Source organism: Aegilops tauschii, chromosome 2, assembly GCF_002575655.3.
Source record: "Aegilops tauschii subsp. strangulata cultivar AL8/78 chromosome 2, Aet v6.0, whole genome shotgun sequence".
Taxonomy (NCBI): domain Eukaryota; kingdom Viridiplantae; phylum Streptophyta; class Magnoliopsida; order Poales; family Poaceae; genus Aegilops; species Aegilops tauschii.
Genome location: NC_053036.3, coordinates 126,217,645 through 126,240,106, shown reverse-complemented (window position 1 = coordinate 126,240,106; position 22,462 = coordinate 126,217,645). Strand labels below are relative to the sequence as shown.

At 52.0% G+C, this 22,462-nt stretch overlaps 2 protein-coding genes across 2 annotated transcripts; one reads left to right on the top strand and one right to left on the bottom strand.

Annotated features, from left to right (window-relative positions):
• Positions 1–7,928: 7,928 nt before the first annotated feature.
• LOC109772429 (uncharacterized) lies at positions 7,929–8,879 on the bottom strand. Its single transcript, XM_020331116.4, has one exon. The coding sequence runs from the start codon at positions 8,631–8,633 to the stop codon at positions 8,166–8,168; it is 468 nt and encodes a 155-aa protein (XP_020186705.1). The 5' UTR covers positions 8,634–8,879; the 3' UTR covers positions 7,929–8,165.
• A 3,943-nt stretch (positions 8,880–12,822) lies between these two features.
• LOC109772430 (protein STRICTOSIDINE SYNTHASE-LIKE 4) lies at positions 12,823–14,804 on the top strand. Its single transcript, XM_020331117.4, has 6 exons — positions 12,823–13,136; positions 13,235–13,453; positions 13,666–13,733; positions 13,830–14,066; positions 14,176–14,308; positions 14,410–14,804. Exons 1-6 carry the CDS (start codon positions 12,996–12,998, stop codon positions 14,707–14,709), a joined length of 1,098 nt encoding a protein of 365 aa, XP_020186706.1. The 5' UTR covers positions 12,823–12,995; the 3' UTR covers positions 14,710–14,804.
• Positions 14,805–22,462: the final 7,658 nt, after the last annotated feature.

The window sequence follows — 22,462 nt, the reverse complement described above, 5'->3', positions numbered from 1 at the left end:
CGCCCGTAGTCAGTCCCGGGGATGTAGCCATATCGGTGAACCTCGTTAACAAATCTCGGTGTCGTGCTCGTGTGATTGCTAGGTCCTTGAATGATCAACGGTATGCCTCAGATTTATTCTAACAAGTGATATCATGAGCTAGGTTGTCCGGAGGCTGCGGATTGTTGATTTAGAGGAACGATGGAATCTGATATGCAGCCGGCCATCGGCGTGGTTCTCAGCGTGATCGAGAGAAGCAATCTGGAAACGCGTGCAAGCGGCTGCGCCGTCACGGCAGGACAGCAGAATCTTGGGCGATTTGGGCAAGGCGTCGTGTGCACGCGGTGTGCCGGATCGGATTGTCTCAGCGGCGGCGACGCGTATCGACCTGGACGACTGGCCGTATTCGATTCGAAGCTTGTGAGGCACAGGTGCTGGAAGCCTATGTCGGGATAGGGTCTCTACAGCAGGACGCGTGGAAGTGTGGTGGCCCAAGGCGGCGCTGCAGGGCAGGTGGCCCATGAGGGCAGCGCAGGGGGCGTGGCCACGCACAGTCGCGGCTGGCTCAAGGAGCTGTGACGAGGCCAGATGCATGCGTGCGAGCTAGCAAGCCGGAATTGGTTTGAGAAAAAAAATCTGCAACATGTGGTATTTGACGTTAGCATGGACAGCAATTGGATTAAAAAAAAGGGAGCATTGGAAGATGTGGCGACACACTTCGTGTAGTCACGATAGCTTCCATGGAAGCAGTTTTTTTTATGCATTGCTAATTGCGTACGGTGTTTTACCAGGAGTTTAGCAGATTGGCAACGTGCATATAAGGTTCAGAGGAGCTTGAAAGTGCATCGTGAAGATCATGTATACACAGGGGCGTCAAGACATGCACGGATGTGCAAGCGGTCCTGATGCGGGGTCGAGCATGATAGCAGTCGGATATGTTCGGCTGGGCCAGACTTGCCAGTCTGGCGGATTGACGCAAGTCGGTTGGTACAGAAGACGGTGGTGGGATCGGCAACGACGACATAGGAGCGTGATGCTGATGGTGACCGACTTCTGGGCGTGGAAACACGTGGCGCGGGTCCCGAGGGCTTGTGTGGCTTCGACAAGACTATGGCGCGGGGTTGATTCAAGGTGATGTACACACGGAGCTTGAAGTCGACGGGGCGCGAGGGTGGACTGATCATCTACCATGGAGTCATGTTGAAGGTGGAGATGGAGTCTAGAGGACTTCACTTGGTGCTGATTGAGGGGCTACGGCGTAAGTCGACAGAGAGTCGAAGCCTATTCAGCGAGGGAAAAGCGAGTGACATGCAGTTTGGACTGGAGCCCAGTGGTCTGATGGAAGCATGAAACTCGTCATCGGTCGGTGATGATCGGTGGTACTCTGCAGTGGGGGTTGAGTGGTGTGGGTTCGCGACCCTTGAGACTCGACCGGGACAGCGGAGGCTCGACGCGGTAATAGCGGCGAGGCGTGCGGTATGCACGGGACATGGAGACGGGCCAGGGCTCTGGTGGTCATACATGTGGTGAGACAACTGCGAATTTGACTCGGAATGACTACAGGCAATGGTGAAATTCCTTCAAGTTTCAGACAGACAGTTAAGAAAGGAGCGGTGATGTTGAGTTCAGTTGGGAGCACAAACTAGAGTAACAAGGAACTTAATTTTGCTCGAGTGTTGACTGTGGTCAAGAAAAGGAGGGACTACAAGTTGCAGGTGGAGTCATATGGAGTCTTTGGAGTAGCAGCGGTACTCATGGGATAAGCTCAAGTCCAATGTACATGGAAGTTTGACGCATTGACGAATTCAAGGTGGTGGAGAATATTCGCCAAGGTGGAGTTTGTTAGAGTTGTGTCGAATATTGTGTATAAGGTAGGTTACAGTTGGATTATGAGTTGTATTGTGTTTACATAGGATGTGGAGTTGTGTCCTAATAGGACACTTGTATCCTAGGCCTCTCATATATAGCGGGGGTAGACACACGATGTAACCTATGCCAACATAATAGCACATGCGCGGAAGGGGGAGCCGGCGGCGTGTGCCGGCGCCCGGGTGGCCGGTGTGCGGTATTGTGACGGTGTCAGGGGAGGAGCGTCCGTAGTCAGGCCCGGGGGATGTAGCCATATCGGTGAACCTCGTTAACAAATCTTGATGTCGTGTTCGTGATTGCTAGGTCCTTGGATGATCAACGGTATGCGTCGGATTTATTATAACAGGGGAGAGGGCAATGGAAGCGCTCAATGGCCATCTTGTAGGCAAGAGTAAACTGCGAGTTGACTGGGCTTATGCAATGGCCCCTGGTGGTAGACCAAGGGAGAAATGCAAGATCTCGACGACAAAGAGGGTTTTCAAGAGGCGGCCTCCGCTGCAAGGTGTGCTCGCAACGAACCACTTGGTTGGTTTTCATTCAAAGCGTATCCGTTTCCTATATATTTAGGCGTTCCTGACTCAACGGTGTTTCCAGGGGCCGGGAAACAGCGAGCTCTTGGTTTTCTCTTACCCAAGTTTTGGAGATTCTACCCCTTCTGTAATATCCTCTTGCTTCGGCAGAGGAAGAGCAACGAAGAGCGCAATGCAGGTCTGATAAACAAGACAGTGCCGATCAATTTGCCAGGGGAGGGACGTAAGTCACTGACGTTCATCATCTTTGGCTGTTTCACTTTCAAGTCCTTATTTTCTTCAACCGATCTCATATATTACGCCAACTTGCATTGACAATTACATCTGAATGGTAACTTCTACTATACTATAAGAGTTGAAATTGGTAATATTCTTGATTCGAACAACTAGAGGAAGATCGTTATCGATAGAACCAGGGTTTAAATTCCTTTTTAGGAAGCAATGTTTGAAGAGGGATTTGGTTACGTGCATGTTTTTTTTTCAACCATGAAGTGCAAACTAACATAAGTAAGTTTCTGCTGCCTTTCAGGAAAAGAAACCAACATGGAAAGTAGTGGTGCCATCAAAACCTGCTGGAGGGATCCAGATGCTAAGTTCTGCTGGATCTGCGGAGACGAGGAGCCAGGGCACGCGGAGCCGACGTGCCCTTACAACTACCTATCTCCCGCCTCATACGCTCCCTGCAGGGCGCGGCTGCTCCTCTGGCAACACGAAACCCGTCGCGCATGCCCGAGGCCTAAAGATCTGGATGCGACCAGCTTAAGGCGGCTCAAGTTTCTGCGATGCTTCGTGCGCGTGAATAACCTGCCGAGGCAATGTTGCCCGGAGGAGCTCGTCGACCTGTTCGTCCGGTTCGGACCGCTGCGGAGCTGGCATGTCGCCTTTGACGATGATGGCTTCGGGGCCTGCAGAGGCTTCGGCTATGTGGTATTCGAGCACCGTGCGCATGCTGAGGAAGCCATTGATGTGCTCAATTGCTGCGTCTTTGGTGGCCGTAAGCTCCGAGTCGACCGGGCCTATCCTTGCGCGTAGTGGATGGGATCGTGAGTTTGAGGTCGGAGTGGAACTACAAATGTGGTTGGTTTTTCTTCCTTTCTCTTTTTTCCTTTTTGAAGTAGAGAAGCTGGATTAGTGAAACAAATTTTATTTAGTTTGCATATATGGGCGTGTTTGGTTGCCCGCATTAGGCCCAGCCTGGCCCACGCGGGAAGAAAGTGTCCTGTTTGGTTGCCTGCATTTACCGTGCGTCCCGCATGGCACGAACCTTAAAGCACACTTGGCCGTGGCTCGCTGGAAACGCTCAGATCGGCAGTTTCTAGCGAGCCAGGCTGAGGCGAGCGCACAAGGTGGGCCATTTACACGAGGGGAGATGAGGGAGGGATACTAGTATGCAGCAGTTGCCTGCTTATCTTCTCCTACCTCGAGTAACCTTCCCTCTAATTCTGCTTTTCCTAGCCCTTTTCGATCTACACAACGGTGCTTCGATTCGAGGTAAGCTCTATACGAAAAAGATGCACCTCGATGCTACGGTTTCATTCAGGCGATCGGTTCGTAGTTTCGTCGGCTGTAACTTCTTAATTTCGTCTTCCCGTTTGAAGTTGTTCTTGACGAATTTTGTCAGATTCGTCGCGCACGATCGATCGTTTGAAATTTCCTTTGACCAGCAGCCTAATCTTGCAGTTCCTCACAACATTCGTGTTGTAAGTTTTTGGTTTCGACGATCGTAACTTCATCTCTCTTTGAGCAGCACTCTACTGCACTGACGCCGCCATGTCGAGCTCCTCTGTCCTTTGCTCAGAGCCCTCCTATTCATCTCTCTCGACGCCGAAGCCCTTCCCCTTGATCTGCTTGCCCACGTCCTACTACACTAGAGTCGTTTCCGGCGTCGCTCATCTCGGCCTACTCTCTGTCGTCCTCCTACTGCACTGACGCTGCAATGGTGTGCACACTGCTTTCTTGTGTCCTCTGCCTCCATGCACACTGCAGTTTGCCGCGCCGCCGACGGGGTCGATCATCTTGGCCTCCTCTCTCTCGCCCTACTACACTGGAGTCATTTCCGGTGTCGATCATCTCGGCCTCCTCCTCTGTCGACTGTCTTTGCGCGAGCACCGCAACTAGTTCGCCGACGGTGTCGCTCGCCGTGCCGCCGACGGGGTCGCTCGTCCACGACTCCATGCTCGTCATGTCGGACACGGCGCCACGGCCACTATCCACCGCAGTCGCCATAGTCCGGCGCACACTGTATTTCTTCTCCCACTCCCTCTGCTATCTCTTAACCCGGCGTGCTAAGTGCAAGTGCTAGCTCTTAATCATACGCCATGCGGGCAACCAAACAGCGTGTAGTTGCATGCGCCGAGACAATGCAGGCAACCAAACAACGTGCCAAAGTTGATCTCTTAATACAGGCAACCAAATAACTCGCAGATGTCACATATGAGGCTGTTTTTCTAGAGCCAGGCCGAGTGAAGATGTGTATGCAACCCGGGTACTGTACGCGACGGCAACCAAACACGCCCTATGCTATCCGTGTGGAACCCCATTGCACTGTTGCCTAAGATTTATACAGGACAAGGTGATCAGAAGAGACTGAAGCTGTTGGAGTGGACTGCCTTGCTCATTCTGTTTTCTTGCATGGTGTAGTTAAAATACTCCTCTGCTAAAATTTTCCGTGATGATTTTTTTTGTAGTTCCCTAATGAACTCAGACGACCCCTTAAACTTTTTGCCCAATACACCGCAGGTCCGATGCTGTTCAGTATATATGTTGCTTCTGAAGCAGAGGCAGTCCACCCAACCCGTTACTCTCGCCGTTCCTTTCGCCGGTCGCCGTCGACCGATCCACATCACGGTTCTGTCCATCAAGCGATAGATTCCCAACTGACTGTTGGCAAATTTGACAAATTTGACCTATAATCGAAATCAAATCACAGAATGAACTGGTTACGAAACTATTTCACTCCCCTGACCCTTTTGTGCAGTGCCCAGAGCTAGGCGCTGCACTAGTGCAACGCCCAGGAGCTAGGCGCTGCACTGTGTAGTGTGGCGCCTAGCTCTCAGGCGCTGCACGCTGACTTGGGCACATATGGGTGCGACGCTGGCCGTGTAGCGCCTATCTGGGAGGCGTTGCACAGTAGGTGTGGCGCCGGCGTGGCGGGCGCTACACAAAAGGGTCAGGGGAGTGAAATAGTTTCGCAACCAGTTCATTCTGTGATTTGATTTCGATTATAGGTCAAATTGTCAAATTTGCCCTGACTGTTGCCACCGCTACGCCTCCTTGCTTGGGCTGCACTCGAAAAAGTCGAAACGACGGCGATTGCAATCTAATCGCGGACGGATGTGGGGAGGAAAGCCAGCAGCAGGCACCCGGCCCCTCGATTGCATTGCTCTCCACAGCACACGCGGCACGGTGGGCAGTACTAGGTACCATCACCCCGAAACCCATCACGTTTCCGCGTCAGTTCATTCATCTGTGCGGCTGGCTCCTGCTACAGGCTCGCGCACGTACGTTACGATGATCCATCATCATCTCCTGCTTTTCGCATCCCATCCGATGGAGTGGACATGCCACGCTCCTCGACTGGGCAGTGGGCAGTGGGCGCACGGGCTGCACTGGCCTCACACCTGTGGCCCTCTTTTCTGCTACGTTCCGGCGATCAGGTACGCAGGTTGTCCCCCGTCGTTTTTACTTACCAGATGCCAAAACGGCTCATTTCAAGCTCTCAAGAGGGAGCCCCCACCCCACAGACTACTAGGGGAGCTGGCTGCGACGGATGCCAGCGTTGGTTGGTTTTATTTTTCCAGGACCTGAAAAACGAACACGGAGGCTCTGATTCCTTGAGTAAAGTGCGCGAGAACGAACGAGACAGGTGTGCGGCCCTACCTTCGATTATTGGCCTTGCTTTCCGCTCTGTTGGCGCATCTAGCGGAAGAAAGGGCATCTCGCAATTCACAAGCCCTTTTTGTCTCTGTCCTGTCTTGCTCCAGGTCAACAGTGCTTCGCGAGTTCAGATCAATGATGCTCTTCTTTTTCTGTACATGCATGGTTGTTTCAACTGTTAATTATCTCATGAAACCACTGGTAGTTTGTCTAGAGCGGTGAACTTCAATTATTGGTGCGGCTCACGTAGGCCGTCACGGCACTGATGAGTGTATAAGCGAGCTGGGTTGGATTAGTTAACTGGACCAGCTCGAGGGACGGGGCCGTGCTTGTCTTGTCTGTCTCTGGCTAACCATGCCACCACAAAGTTGCTGCTACTGCTACTGCTACTGCATCGGAAGTGCGCCTAACTGCGAAAGCAATAGCAGGAGCAATCGGGAGTTCATCGGGCTTGTGGTTTGTCTGTAACCACGGACCTAGGGGGCGCCGTCGCTTCTAGCTTCGCAAAGCTAAGTCCGGCGTCGGCGTCGGCGAGGGATAAGACCAGAAGATGGCCGATTTTCACGGTGGGGGAGACCACTCTTACTCTCTGTGGGTCATGGTGCTCCCCGAATCACACACATAAACAAACCCCATGCCTACCCTCAAAAAGAAAAAGAAAACAAACCCCATGCCGTTTCAGAACCAGAACCAAAACCAAAAGGCATCGTGGAAACGGAAAAAGGGTAGTAAAAAGGAGCACTCGCCACGGCGGATCACACTCCACTTGGCCGATGCTTATTCCGCGTCCACATCGGTAGGGGCCGTGCCGACGTGGATCCACCAAGGCACGCGGTCACTACCACTCAGCACATGCACATCCACTGTTTTACTTTACTACTACTTGTCTACTACAGCTGATGCTGCCGCATCTGCACCTGCATTGCATACGTCCACGGGACGAGGAAGGGTCCTGATTGCGTGTACCGTCAGCAATTGGGTGAAGACGATATCTGTCTGCAATGGATGGATGCACTTTAATTATATGGTTGATCTCGCGATCAATGGCGCGTCGGCCAGCAATGGCGTGCTACGGCAGGCTCTAACAGTAGCAGACGTGGTTGCGTCTGGCCCGATTAGCCGCTAAATTAATAGGTTCGCTGTTGACGGGAACGAACGATCGAGATGGCACTGGACGGATACAGACCTCTGTGCTAGTCTGTGTGTCTGATTGCGAGGCTTTGAAATGCAGGGCCGAGGTATCGTATCATGGAGCAGGCGCGCCACGTGAACAATGCGCTGTAATAAAGATGGTAACCAAAAACTACAGTACCGCGGTTGAAAAACGGGCTGGCTGCTTCCTGCGCTAATTTTCTTTTATTTCTGTCATGGACAAGGAGAAGTTTATCTGTGAACCAGAAAGTGATCTATGCTCATATCGAGAGCCTCTGCTGCGAATCAGAATCAATCTCATCACCGGATGGGAAACGGCATAGATGATTGATCTGGTTCGGTTTCCAACTTCTCGTTGAGATCAGATGCTTTCGCAAAAGTATTTTGCATTTTTCCCTCTTTGAGACGAAAAGGTGCATTCTGGTGCTTATGCGTCTGGTTTAGAAGCTGTTTGAAGAACAGGTGAGTGCATGAACTTGAGCAGAGGCAAGGAGCAAGACAGAGAAATAGAAACCACTTGGATGATGATAAAACATGGAATTACCTCCACTTCCATTTACTCTTTTTGTTGTTGTTATTACTGTATGTACTCTGTACACATTGGTTTTATTCCTCTCACGGCTGCATCATCCTAAGCTAGAAACGCGATTACATGGCATGCATATTTACAGAGGCGGAAGGAAAATTGCAAAAAAAGGCAGGAAACTAGATGAGACTACCATCAGGTTCTTTTTGGTTTCATTGGTTCTTGGATGCTTGCTACTCCACGAGCGCGGCGAAGCAGCTCTCGGTGCGCGCGAGCGGGCCGCCGGCGCCGGGGCCGGCGCCCGCGGCCGCGGCGGGGGCGACGGCGTCGCGCCTCGGGCTGCTCGGCGTGGAGCGGACCAGCCTCGGCGGCGACGGCGAGCCCAGCCTGCGGCGGAGCAGGAGCCGCAGGGCCGCGATGAGCTCGTCGCCCGGAGAAGGCGGCGCGGACGCGCGGCGCCCCTCGCCGCACACGCAGGCGTGGCGGTCCAGCGCCTCCGCGGGCGACACCGGCGGCGAGGCCCTGCACATCTCCTCGGCCACGGCGTCCCCGCAGAGCCCGCAGATCCATCTCCCGCCGTACCGCGCGCGCACGCCGGCGATGTACGGGGCCGTGCACTCCTCCGTGAAGCCGCAGCACTCGCACGCCACCTCCTCCTCCTCCTCCTCTTGCTCCTCGCGCGCTTGCACCTCCGCCTCCATCGTCAAGACCTCTATCCCCGCCGAGAAAGAAAACCCGCCGCCGCCTCCTCCGCGCCGGTGGTTGCTGCTGCTGCCGCTGCGGCTACGACGATGACCAGAGAGAAAGAAAAGTCCCGTGCCCGTGAGCGCCTGCGGAGTCCGTATTTATCCGGCCCGTCGTCGTCGCGCGCGGGCGCGAGATGCTGGCGTGTGGGCCCGGCGTACGTGCGACTGAATTATGAGGCCGGCCACGTGGTGCTGGGCCATTGGGCGCGGGATCGGGACCGGGTCCGCCTGCCAGCTGTGGCCAAGTGGGCGGGCCGGGGTCCCGTCGTTGCTTGTGGTTTGGGTGGCGCCAAAGGCGTCCGTCCCGCCTGTGCTGTCCCGCGGCTGCGACTGATTTAACTTGCCACGGCCGTTTCGTACCGCAGCACCGCACGGCTTGCTTGTTTAAGCACATCACGTGAGCGCCTCGTTATCTCGTGCACGATGATGATAAATAAAACGGGTACGATACGATGGCGTCGTGTTTGATCAGAATACGGCAGCCGTGCGTGTGGCGTGGTGTTTCTATGTCAGTCTGTAGATAGATTCTACTTTGATGATTGAAGAATTATACACTGCCGTTGTTGTACTATACAAAAAGAAGATGTGACGGCGCTGGTGGTCAACGTCCACGCGCGCACCTGTCCGGCTCACTGCTTGGCGAGGCGGACGGCAACAATTCTCGTGGAACATGTAGGGCGCTTGCTGAAAGAAGAAGCCAGGAGAAACGAGTTGGAGGCAGACAGTGATGCTTCACATTATCTATTTGCTTACAACTGGCCCCTGCAAATCGAACACGCGAGCGGTAACTTGCAAGGAAGAAGCCGGCCTACGTCGTCGTCGTTCACACCGGCACGGCCGCGTTGACCTGGCGATGTGATCCTCCTATCCGTGTCAGCGATTTCTGCTCGTGCAACACGATGGCACTGCGTGCACGCGCTCGGCGGCTGCCATGAGTGTTCGAGCGACGGGTAACAGCCGTCGGTCGAGAGGCGATGGATGGAGGACGTGCGTGCGCCGCACGTCGAAGCGTTACGTGATCGATCGTAAGGATGGATGCGGACGGCAGGCTCTCCGGCGTAATATGATAGATTAACGGAGCCGGCCCGCGTGGTCGGGTTTTTTATTGGCGTCACGCGGCCGTCCCGGCCGGCGACAGCGCGCGTGGGCGGCGAGGTGCCCGGCACACGCGCCCGCGGACGGCTTCGTGGGCGGTGGGCGCGCCAAGCGCGGGCGACCAGGTGTGGGGGGAGCTGGAGATCGGACATGCGCCTGCGTACGAGGCGCTGGCCGGTGCGGGCGGGGGTTTGGTCGGCGAGGGAGGCGGCGCGCCGCCAGGTCGTCCCGGCCTTTTTTATTTTTCGGAGAACCACCACCGTTCTGGTGGTTTTTTTTAGCACGGGCCGCTGGGACCGTCTATTCGGCGCTTTAAGCGCTGGTTTAGCGCTGGCGGCAATGGCAGAGGGAATCATAGTGGGCCGGCCCAGCAACCTGCTGAAGAAAAACAAACGCAAAGCGAAAAACTGCAAAATAATTTGGATCGGTATACGCAGAACCAGGATCCGAACTCCGCACCGCACCCACAACAACCTCGCGTAATAACGACCTGACCGAGCTGATTTTTTTTAGGGGACTTGACCGAGCATGTTTGTTATGGGCACAAGCATTTTTTAAAGTTATTAACATTTTATAAAACGAGCGCTAACAAAAAAATATACTAAGTTATGTTTTTGTCAGATTTCTCATTTTAAATTTTCTTATGTAAATTTAAGTTTTCGAACTATATGCTATTAAAATGTAAATAAAAATTATTTTTTTAATTTTCATTGCTTGTTTGTTATGCTTATAGCCTGTTTTTTTTTTCACTTTTTGCCTTTTTCCTGTTTCTTTATTTGTTTTTCTTGAGCTTTTCATTTTCTTTTATCGTTTGTCGGTTTTCTTTTTGATTTTCATCGGTATTTTCTTTTTCTTTTCATTTTCAACACGTGTCTACTTTATTTATGCATAATGTACATTTTCAATATACACAAAGGACATTTTTCTTGCACATGTTTAAAATTTCTTAAAAACATGTTTTAACATTCATTTGATCAACAAAAAACAATATTTTAATACAATATGCTGTAATATCTACATTTTTTTAATACACATTGTATTTTTTGCATACTCTAGGAATATTTTTATACATGTTCAATAGGTATTGTACATTTTTTATACATCAGAAACACTTTTATATGCATGTTTGACATTTTTCAAAACATGATTATTATCTTTTTGTATATATGTTTTGACGTCTACTTTTTTTCGTACATATTGTACATTTTCTGTACTGTTGATCACAAGGATACTATCAAAGTCTCGCCTCGGGTTTTGTAATGTATCACGAGGCATAGTTTCAAGGAGTGTTGTGGTGCTACTAGATCGCTATGTGGATACCCTGGAGGTGTCGTCTACTTCAACACTAGATCGGGCAGATTGTTCCCACAGAAATTATCGCGGCTGGTCGTCTACTTCAACACCAGATCGGGCGGATTGTTCCCACAGAAATTCTCGCGGCTGGGAGGTAAACCTAACCGCGGAATCGATAGGCTTCACTAACAATCTTCTCTACTTCCACAGCCTCGAGTTGATTGTTGGTATAATCTTGTTACCTTTACCTCCATAGTGATTCTGGGCTTATTTATGCATGGTAAAAATTTATTTCGCGTAGCACATTTCCCCTACAAACCGAACATCAAACAAATGTGAATTTTGATCACCCATTTTATAATTTGAAGACTCTTGACCATCATTTATCCATCTCATAAATGAGTCATAAACATGCATCACAATGAAACTACCTAAATGCATATGGGGATTCTTTTTTGTGCGGATTTGGTTGAGAAATATCCTCGAATAGTTGGTGAGCATGTGCGGCGCCGGAGCTTCCCGACGTAGTCCATGATCGTCGGAGCTGCGATTACTCATATGCCGTGTCCGTAGAGGCGTCCGGGTCCGGCTCCCGCTGAAGGCATCCGGAATGCCCGGTCATTGCAAAGTCGTAACAGCCGGGGCGCAAGCATGGAAGAAGATGTCGGAGCGGATGCGGAGAACTCCAGTCACAACGTCCTTCGTGGTAGCTTCCTTCTCGTCCTTCTCGCGGGCACGCTGCATTTGGCGCAAGTCCTTGCACGCGATGGTCTTCGCTTTATTCCCAACGATAGGGACCTCAGGAACAACGGACAATTCGAAAGTAACCCCGTAACTTGGTTTTCAAGCTATAGAAAAAGCGTAGGAAACTAGAGTTGTTTCTCAGTACGGTGTTGATAAATCTTAGTTGACTGAGACTTAACGAAGTCTGAGTCGACGTTATATTTGTCAGATCTCACACGGAGATCGGTGTACAATTTTTTTTCTTTTTTTTCTTTTTATATGTTTTATCATTTGGCTGAGACTTTATTAAGTCTCAGTCAATTGAGTTCTAGTCACACTCTTTTCAGTAATTGGTTCTCTGAACAAATCTCACAACATTCGGATAAGACATATGAGTAGAAGTAAAAGCTATCGATATTACCGAAGCTTACAAATCCACCGAACAACTGCAATAGAGCAATACCACATAAATTGGTCGACAGCGATATCACGAAAAAAAATCACAAAAAAGTTTCAGATGGAAGTTCACCGTGCACGTTTTAGTCGCAACAGGGCCAGGGCCACGCACGCTATAGCCACGGCAGATAGTAACAGGCCAGATGAGCGAGCCAGGCAGCAACTCAGCCAGTGATGTACTGTAAATCCAAGCTACGAGGACGGGGCGTTGACCCGTTGGCTGGCCAGCTGGCATTGCTGCCAGTTCATCCGAGTTCGAATCCTGATTCGGACGCGCGGTGCTCACAGATTTTTTTATAAAAATATGCTAACAAGGGTTAACTTTTGAATTGGTCTCATTTTTTAAACCCAAGCTACGCTACCGGCAGAGATACTGCCGTACGCGCCTAGCTCACCGCTCGATCGGTGCTTCGGTGCTGTCTCTGTGGTCCCGAGCGAGGTGGTGACGTGACATGGCCACACGCTGCTTTCGACGGATCCCAACCAGACGCGGCGCTGCTCGGGTCACGCGTTCGTCGCCTGCGACGCCAGCTGAAACTGACCCGGTCACCTCACGTACGTCCCGAAGGCGAAGATAGGTATAAACCCGGAGCTCGATCGGCACGCGACACGCTTACTTGAAGTCTTGAACCGAAGCACCGCGCTCCAGCCAGTGTCAGTGTGTCACTCGCCGTTCCTTCGCTGGTCACTTGCGGTTCTGTGCGAGCGTTCCGGGATCGTCGCCGACCAACATTGGGTTCGTCGTCCCTCATGGCGCCGGGTGGTCTCTTGGGCACGGCGGCCGTGGCCGTGCTCTTGTCGCTGGCGGTACACGTCGCGCTCCACTGCCCCATCCAGCCGCTCCCGTCGCCGCCGCCGCCCGCGCGGCACCCTCCCAATAACCTCCTCCAGGTCAGTTATTTTTGAGCGCCGCCCCTTCTTCCTTTCGTTCGTGTACTAACTAGACTACTGGTCGATCGGTGCTGAGGGAGCGATGGTTTGGTATGCAGGGGCTGGAGAAGCTCGGGGAAGGGCGGCTGAGCGGGCCGGAGGACGTATACGTCGACGCGGCGGCGGGCGGGACGCTGTACACGGCGACGAGGGACGGGTGGCTGCAGAGGATGCAGCCCAACGGGTCGTGGGAGCACTGGCGGTTCGTCGGCGGCACGGACCTGCTCGGCATCGCGCCCTCCGCCGACGGCAGCATGCTCGTCTGCGACGCTCACAAGGTACGTCACCTTCCCCGACGCGCGCCCGGCCGGCCGCGGCTGTTGCACGCGCCGCACTTTTTGGGTGCTTGTGGCCTGTTGCTGGTTGCTACCACACGTGGATGGATGTGCGTGCGTGTGAATGTAAACTACTACTCGCACTCGCCGTAACAGTTCTGTCGCGTCGTTTGACACGCTGCTAACAATTTCTCTGTTGGTGTGTATTTTGGCAGGGATTACTGAAAGTCGAGGACGGTCACGTGACCATTCTCGCATCCACGGTCGAAGGCTCCACGATCAGGTAACGTACCACGTCGCGCGTCTTCGATTACTGACGGCGCAAACTGAATTTGCACGCCCCGTGATCGACCGGTTCGCGCTTTCGTTCCATCGCCAGGTTTGCCGACGCGGTGATCGAGGCATCCGACGGCACGGTCTACTTCAGCGACGGGAGCACCAGGTTCGGCTTCGGCGAGTGGTTCCTCGACTACCTCGAGGCCCGCCCCACCGGCCGGCTCCTCAGGTACGACCCCGGCACCGGCAAGGCCTCCGTCGCGCTCGACAACCTCGCCTTCGCCAACGGCGTCGCCCTGTCGCGGGACGAGGCCTTCGTCATCGTCTGCGAGACAGCGGGGTAAGCACCTGGGCAAGCCCTGCAGTTCACTCTACTCAGTCTACAGTCTGAGTCTTGCTGCAGGCAGCAGCTGCATCATCAAGTGACCAGTTAATTCTGTGAGGTGCAGGTTCAGATGCACGAGGCTGTGGCTGAAAGGGGACAAGGCTGGACAGAAGGAGACCTTCGTCGACAACCTTCCGGGGTCTCCGGATAACATCCATCTAGCACCAGACGGCTCCTTCTGGATCGCCCTTCTCCAGGTCACACTTCCAGCCATCAAGCCGGCCCTTACCTCACCAGCTAGTAGGATATGTCGCTGTGAAACAGCATCATCTCATGGTTTTTGGTGCTCAAAATGCAGCTAAGGTCGCCATGGATGGACCTGATCACCCGCTGGACCTTGGCCAAGAGAGTCGTCGCGTCGATCCCGGCGCTTCACGAACCCATCAAGGCAACGGCGAAGGGAGCGATGGTGGCCCAAGTGTCGGAGGACGGTGAGATCATCCGTGTGCTCGACGACTCCCAAGGGAAGGTGATCCACTTCATCACTTCCGTGACGGAGTTCGATGGGCATCTGTTCTTGGGAAGCCTTTCCACGAACTTCGTGGGGAAGCTGTCTCTGGCGAAGGTGCCACATGTGCATGCGGCAGTTTCATCCTAGACATGTACTGTTAGTGTTACCTCTTACCTGTTATGGTGTAATCATCCATTTCCAGTGGAATAATAAAGATAAGGGGGCACTAACCCAACTAGCAATTTACGTCTTCCTGAATCGGGATGGTTACTTCATCGTCTCCTTGCTGGCAAATTGGGCATCGTACGGCTCTGTGCGGAGAGGAGCGACATGGAGATGGTGCTTGACACACTGGCGCGAGGACTGAAGGAGGCAGGACTTGGCATGTATATTTTGTATCCCCCCTCTCCGTCATATCAACGACGCATCGGTCATGCCATCTTGCCGCACATCCACTGGTAAGGAAGCGATTGCAACCCGCCGCGTCAACTACATCGCATGTGCCCGCACCCTTACGTGGGCGGACTTTGACCCTGCCAAGGACGAATGGGTGAAGGAGGAGGCCAAGGCCGCAGTGGAGGAGAGGAAAAGGAAGGCCGCTTGCAAGAAAAGAGAGGCCGCCCGTCGCAAGAAACGTGACGCCACCTGCACCGTGAAGAAGAGCTGGGCGGAGATCCAAGTACCATGGGCTACCGCCGCAAGGCCGAGAAAGAGAATGACGACGTCTGCCCAGCATGGGTGAAGTAGCTACCTCCACCTGCATGTGTGGGAGTAGTAGTATTTTAGAGCAATTATTATCTAGTAATTTAAGTTGCTAGCTATAATAAAAAACAATGTCAATAATGACATCTTTACATGGCTTTGAGTGTTGTTTAGCATCTGGATTTTCACAAATTTTAGATTACAACACACACAATTTTCTTTGACAAACCGTTTGGGATAGTGATCCTTATTACTCCCTTCATTTTTATTTACTCTGCATATTAGAGTTGACTGAAGTCAAACTTCGTTATAGAAAACAATATAAACATTTATCATAACAAATCTATATGATGTGAAAGTACATTCAATAATAAATCTAATGGTATTGATTTGTTATTGTATATGTTAATATTTTTGTTTATAATCTTTGTCGAAGTTTACAAAGCTTGACTTTCACCAAAGCTAATATACGGACTAAATAAAAAGGGAGGAGTACAAACTTCTGCAAAACTGGAGACGTGTGTGATGTTGCCAAGTGTCGCACATGCATTTTTGCCACCTCTCATAAGTGATCTAATATTTTTCGAGATGGTAATCACGGGTTTTCTCTTTTACTGCACACGAGTATTATATTTTCACCATTTGTGATGTGTGTTTCTTCCGTGTCGGTTCTTAGTTTCCTAGCAAAATTTTCGGCAGCCACGCAATTTCAGTGTTTTACCCCTCCCCCCACCACATTTCAATATCGCCACCTTTCCCCCTCCCCTTGTTCAATCCCATGCTATCGCATCCAACTTCGTCCTCTACCGCGGTCTGCTCGTGCCTTACTGGTCTAGTTAGGTAACCCGCCGATCACCATCCCCACCCAGCCCGATTTGCTTAGACGGCGCCTACATAACACTCTCTTGCTTTCAAATCCTCACCCCCTACTCCAAAGCATTGTCGCCTAAGCCCCAACACATATCACAGGGAGCTCGACGAGGAGATGGCCAAAAATAGGTTTACCGCGACCTCATCGGCGTACGAGGACGAGGTGGAAGCCGTGTTTGCCGACCTTGTGGTCCCGGAGGAACACCTCGTCGCCGAGGCCGCTACGCATGCTACATATCAGCCAGCTACCATATATTTCCGTATTTTGTTACTCGCTACGACATCGATCTCGTCGAAAATGACGGCTTGGGGCAGGCTTTGGCCCAGATGAAGTTCCCAACTGATAACGCCTCGGGCTTTGCCGCCACCAATCTCCTCGAGGGCCTGCCGCTGATCTCGTCCATCGCATGGTCCAGGCAGTTCCAAAGGACGCTTCTGCACCGGCGGGTTGGGATCCTCAGCGGCCAAGTCAGATCTCATCCACGATGACGGGGAGGGCGCCGACTATGATTGCTCTTCCAAGGGGAAGGAGCCCATATGTGCAATAGGGAGAGAACCCATGATGTGTTTGGGTGTGGCTCTTCGAAGGGGAGAAAGAGCCATCACTACTGCAGGATGCTGCTAACGAGACACTACGATCAGAGACCCTTCGATGAAACTGTGTGCGATGCAATAATCGCAAACTGTGATGTAAAAAAACGTCTAAAAGGTGCAAAACTTTGCGATTACGGATGCATCAAACAGGTTCAGATTTTAGTTGCGTGTGTGGTGCAGGGCATACGCTTCAGTTCAATAAACTATCTGCGGTGAGGCAGAAAAACAGAAACGGGCAGCCGGATGAATGTGTGTGCGATATACGGCATACGGTTCACTCAGATGAACTGTTTGTGATTAGGCGGAACAAAAGAAACGGTCAGCCAGATCAAGGTGTGTGTGCGATAGAGGGCAAACAGTTCACTCGGATGAACTGTTTGCGTTGAGCCAAGATAACAGAAACAGTTCAATATAACAAGATGTGTGTGATACGTGATAAACAGATCTGTAATCAGAAATGTGTGCGAAGACCGATAATAACACACACGATTGCTACTAATAAGACGTATGTGTTGTGCGATGTGATATGCTCTGTCTACACAACATCTATTGGCCATTGGGCGACGGGCGGTCATCCGAGTACGCCATAAGGATGTGAGGAGGCATCCTATATCAGCAAGGACTACCTGTTCCACCAATAGCTCATCTAAGAGAACTCTCAAGTTAACTGTGCTCACGCTGGAGCAGCCATCAGATGGGTGACTGGATGAGAAGTTGTCTTGATGTTAAATTAACTGATGGGATGAGTCATAGAGGTCAAAGTAAATGACCTCTATAATCCATCCCATCAGTTAAATTAACCTCGAGGTCCTTGTTTTTATTTTATTTTTTTAACACATGTTAAAGAAGGTCTACCACATAACTTTTTGACAATGTGCGATACGTGGCATACAGTTGATCCATCCGAACAGTTTGTGATGGAATAAGCCGTGTGTGTTGTGGGCAAACGCTTGCTAGTATACAACCGTTTGCGATTGATGAATTCATCACCGACGGGTTCCCTAGTGTGGTTTGTGTTCATCTGATCATCATCTACTTCTTGTGCTAGCTCGATGTTCCTTCTATGCTAAGTTTCCATTAATTGATGGCGTTTTATGAACACGCCACCATTTTCCGCCATTTCCTCACTTGTTTCCCGCCACCAGCGATATTGCACATAAACCTAGGCGGCGCGCGACGCATAGAGACAACAAGCGCAACCTGTAGCACATCCACCTTTTCCAAGCATGCCAACCCACCAAAGCGCCACCTCTGCCATCAACCTCGTCGACGAGGAAAACGAGAAGGCGCCACGGGCCGTCGAGGCCGAGGTGCTCCCCGGCAACGCGATGGATGACGCCTGTGACGCCCCCGATTCAATCGTACACTAATCATACACGCAACGTGTACGATCAAGATCAGGGACTCACGGGAAGATATCACAACACAACTCTAAAAATAAAATAAGTCATACAAGCATCATAATACAAGCCAGGGGCCTCGAGGGCTCGAATACAAGTGCTCGATCATAGACGAGTCAGCGGAAGCAACAATATCTGAGTACATACATAAGTTAAACAAGTTGCCATAAGATGGCTAGCACAAACTGGGATACAGATCGAAAGAGGCGCAGGCCTCCTGCCTGGGATCCTCCTAACTACTCCTGGTCGTCGTCAGCGGCCTACACGTAGTAGTAGGCACCTCCGGTGTAGTAGGAGTCGTCGTTGACGGTGGCGTCTGGCACCTGGGCTCCAGCATCTGGTTGCGACAACCAGGTAGAAAGGAAAGGGGGAAAAGAGGGAGAAAAGCAATCGTGAGTACTCATCCAAAGTACTCGCAAGCAAGGAGCTACACTAAATATGCATGGGTATATGTGTAAAGGGCCATATCGGTGGACTGAACTGTAGAATGCCAGAATAAGAGGGGGATAGCTAATCCGGTCGAAGACTACGCTTCTGGCCACCTCCATCTTGCAGCATGTAGAAGAGAGTAGATGGTAAGTTCACCAAGTAGCATCGCATAGCATAATCCTACCCGGTGATCCCCTCCTTGTCGCCCTGTTAGAGAGCGATCACCGGGTTGTATCTGGCACTTGGAAGGGTGTGTTTTATTAAGTATCCGGTTCTAGTTGTCATAAGGTCAAGGTACAACTCCGGGTCGTCCTTTTACCGAGGGACACGGCTATTCGAATAGATAAACTTCCCTGCAGGGGTGCACCACATAACCCAACACGCTTGATCCCATTTGGCCGGACACACTTTCCTGGGTCATGCCCGGCCTCGGAAGATCAACACGTCGCAGCCCTACCTAGGCACAACAGAGAGGTCAGCACGCCGATCTAATCCTAAGCGCGCAGGGGTCTGGGCCCATCGCCCATTGCACACCTGCACGTTGCGTGGGCGGCCGGAAGCAGACCTAGCAGCCTCCATTACAAAGGAAGTCACATTACGCGGTCCAATCTGGCGCGCGCCGCTCAGTCGCTGACGTCACGAAGGCTTCGGCTGATACCACGACGTCGAGTGCCCATAACTGTTCCCGCGTAGCTGGTTAGTGCATATAGGCCAGTGGCCAGACTCAGATCAAATACCAAGAACTCGTTAAGCGTATTATTTTGAAGTAACCGCGGACGCCGACCAGGGCCAGGCCCACCTCTCACCTAGGTAGTCTCAACCTGCCCTGTCGCTCCGCCACAAAGATCCACCCAGAGGGCCGTCGGGACAAAGGTCCTTTCAGCGCCCAATCCGTGAATCACTCGCGGGTACTCCTCGAGCCAACCCGACTTTAGTCACCACATGTATCATGTATAAAGTATGTAAGTATATACCCGTGATCACCTCCCAAGTGATCACGACCCGATAGTATAGCACAGCAGACGGACAAGAATGTAGGGCCACAGATGGATACTAGCATCCTATACTAAGCATGTAGGATTGCAGGTAAAGGTAACAACAGTAGTAGCAAGGACAGGCTATGCATCAGGATAGGATTAACGGAAAGCAGTAACATGCTACACTACTCTAATGTAAGCAGTATAGAGAAGAATAGGCGATATCTGGTGATCGGGGGGGGGGGGCTTGCCTGATTGCTCTGGCAAGAAGGAGGGGTCGTCAACAGCGTAGTCGGTCGGGGCACCAGCAGCGGCGTCGGTCTCGTAGTCTACCGGAGAGAAGAGGGGGAAGAAACAATGAATACAATGCAAACAGATGCATAACGATGCATGACATGACAAAGCGTGAGGCTAGGTGTGCCCAAACGCGGTACTAGGTGATACCGACGAAGGGGGGAAACATCCGGGAAGTATTCCCGGTGTTTTGCGTTTTCGGATAAATGAACCGGAGGGGGAAAGTTGCGAGTTCGATATGTTATGGATGTGTGGCGGACGAACGGGCTACGTATCCGGATTTGTCTCGTCGTTCTGAGCAACTTTCATGTAGAAAGTATTTTCATCTGAGTTACGGATTATTTTATATGATTTTCTAAATATTTAATCATTTTCTGATTTTATTTATTTATTTAAATCCAACATTATCCAGAACAGTGAATGATGATGCAGGCATGACATCAGAGTGATGTCAGCAGGTCAACTGGTCGGTTGACCAGTCAAACCAGACAGGTGGGTCCATTGGGACCCACATGTCATTGTCAGGGGCACTAACAGGAGGGTTGAGACTAACTAAATGGGTTAATTAGCGGGTGGGGCCCAGTAGTCAGTGAGAGATTAAGATTTTAATTAACTAATTTAATTAATTAACAATTTATCTATTCAATTTTATTCGTTTATGGCGTGGGCCCCGCATGTCAGTGCCACTGGGCTGCCTAGCAGCACGTTGACTGGGTCAACCCAGTCAAGGGGCCCCCATGGCCCACTGGCAGTGACCCAGGGGTGGGGCCCTACTAGCCACGTCGGCGGACGGCGCCGGAACGACGCCGGCGAGGCAAAACGCGGTGGCGCGGCTCGGGAGGTGGCCGGAAAACACCTACAGGGCACCGTTCGTGGAGTTTTTGGGCGCGTTCGAAAGCTACGGCTGCGCCGCGTCCAACGGTGGTGGTTGTGGCGGCATGGGTGACCGGAATCGAGCGCGGCGAGCTCATCGGCGGACGACCAGAGTCAACGCGAGAGGGAACGGCGACACAACACGCTAGCGAGCGAACTGAGAGGCCAGGCGAGACATGCGTCAGGTGGCGAATGCAACGGGTGCTGGCCCGTGACCATTTGGTCATCGGAGGCACGCCGGCGACGAGCGCAGGTGGCAGCGCGTTCGGGCACTCAACGAGCTAGGGCATAGGGGCCATATGGAAGCGCGTGCGCGGGTGCGTTCGGTCCCTGGACGCGCCAGGAACACGATGCCGTGCTCAGGCAAGCACGACGGAGAGCATGGCCACGGCGGCGAGGCGATCCGCGGCGAAGGGCTCTCGGCAACGGCGACGAGGTAGCTACGGTGCACGAGGGGCTTAATGAGGAGGAGCAGGAGACGGGGGAGCTCACCATGTGGCATGCAAGATGGCCCGTGGTGGTTTAGTAGCAGCAGGGGGCGTCGCCGGAGTTGGTGAAGAACGGCGGCGACTGGAGATGTGGAAGAAGGGGGGCGTTGCAGCAGCGCCTCCGAGCTCCAGCTGCGACCACCGGTCGACGAGGAGGACGACGGCGGCGACGACGGACACGCAGGCGCGGCGAGGCGATGGCTGTGGCCGCGCGATTCACGGTGGCGGGTCCATGGCGGCGTTCGAACGTGGTGGGGAACGAGGGGGAGAGCGAGGTGGATCTGAGGGGGAAGGCGCAGGGACCGAGGGAGAGAGCGGGGGCGAGTGGGAGAAGGGATCGAGGAGACGAGGGCATGGCGGCCTTATCCTCTCCTCGACACCGGCAAGGGGGCCGGCGGGGACGCGCCCCTGTTCCGACCCTGGTCGGGGGAACAGGGAAGGGAGACAAGGCAGGGGGGCCGGGCCGGCTATTGGGAAGCTGGGCCAGGTGGGCCGGTCTGGCCTGTGAGCTGGGCCGCCTGGTCCGGTGGGGGGCCCTTTTCTCTTTTTTTATTTGTCTTCTGCTTTTGTATTTTCTTTTCTTTTATTTCTTTTCCTTTTCTGTTTTATTTAATTTAGGGCATTTAAGTATTTTTTAAAATTGGGTCTTCTATACCATAATTACCTATGCCATATTTGGCACTGTCCAAACATTTTTGTTTTAACTTTTGAAAACTTTCGTTGTTTGACATATTTTGAATTTGACTTTTGAAAGGGTTTTGAACTAACGAGAGATTAGCAACAATAATCAGAGATGACATGGCATCATTAGGAGAGTTTTACTATAGCCTAATTATCCGAGCGTTACAAATCTCCTCCACTACAAGAAATCTCGTCCCGAGATTTAAGAGGGAAAGTTCTGGTTACGAAATTCAAACGATTCTTCCCGGTCTTGGTTGCTCTTCCCAAAGTAGTTGATCCCTTTTGGTGATGTCTTCATTTCTCTGCTCCAGGTCATCATGATGAAGTGTCCATCCTTCCTTCAGAGTCTTCATCATACTAACGAAAGAATAAGGGGGTATACCGGAAGAATGGACTTTTGCAGGGTAGACTATCTGGTAGACAACAACAAGGAAGGTGGCGGAAAGTAACTCTCGAATTGAAATTTAAGACAATATCGAGAGCAAAGTAAGAAGGTGCAAAATAGAAGTTTCAAGCGCATAGGCAATCGTTCATTGCCTGAAACGAAGTGTGAAAGGGGTTCAGAGCAATGGGAATAAGTATTGCGTCTGAT

Excerpts from the sequence above, each read along its gene's own strand:
- LOC109772429 (XM_020331116.4), bottom strand. The coding sequence starts at position 8,633 with ATGGAGGCGGAGGTGCAAGCGCGCGAGGAGCAAGAGGAGGAGGAGGAG.
- LOC109772430 (XM_020331117.4), top strand. The coding sequence starts at position 12,996 with ATGGCGCCGGGTGGTCTCTTGGGCACGGCGGCCGTGGCCGTGCTCTTG. Across the intron at positions 13,137-13,234 it reads CTCCCAATAACCTCCTCCAG|GGGCTGGAGAAGCTCGGGGA; the intron begins GTCAGTTATTTT and ends TTTGGTATGCAG. Across the intron at positions 14,067-14,175 it reads ATCGTCTGCGAGACAGCGGG|GTTCAGATGCACGAGGCTGT; the intron begins GTAAGCACCTGG and ends TGTGAGGTGCAG.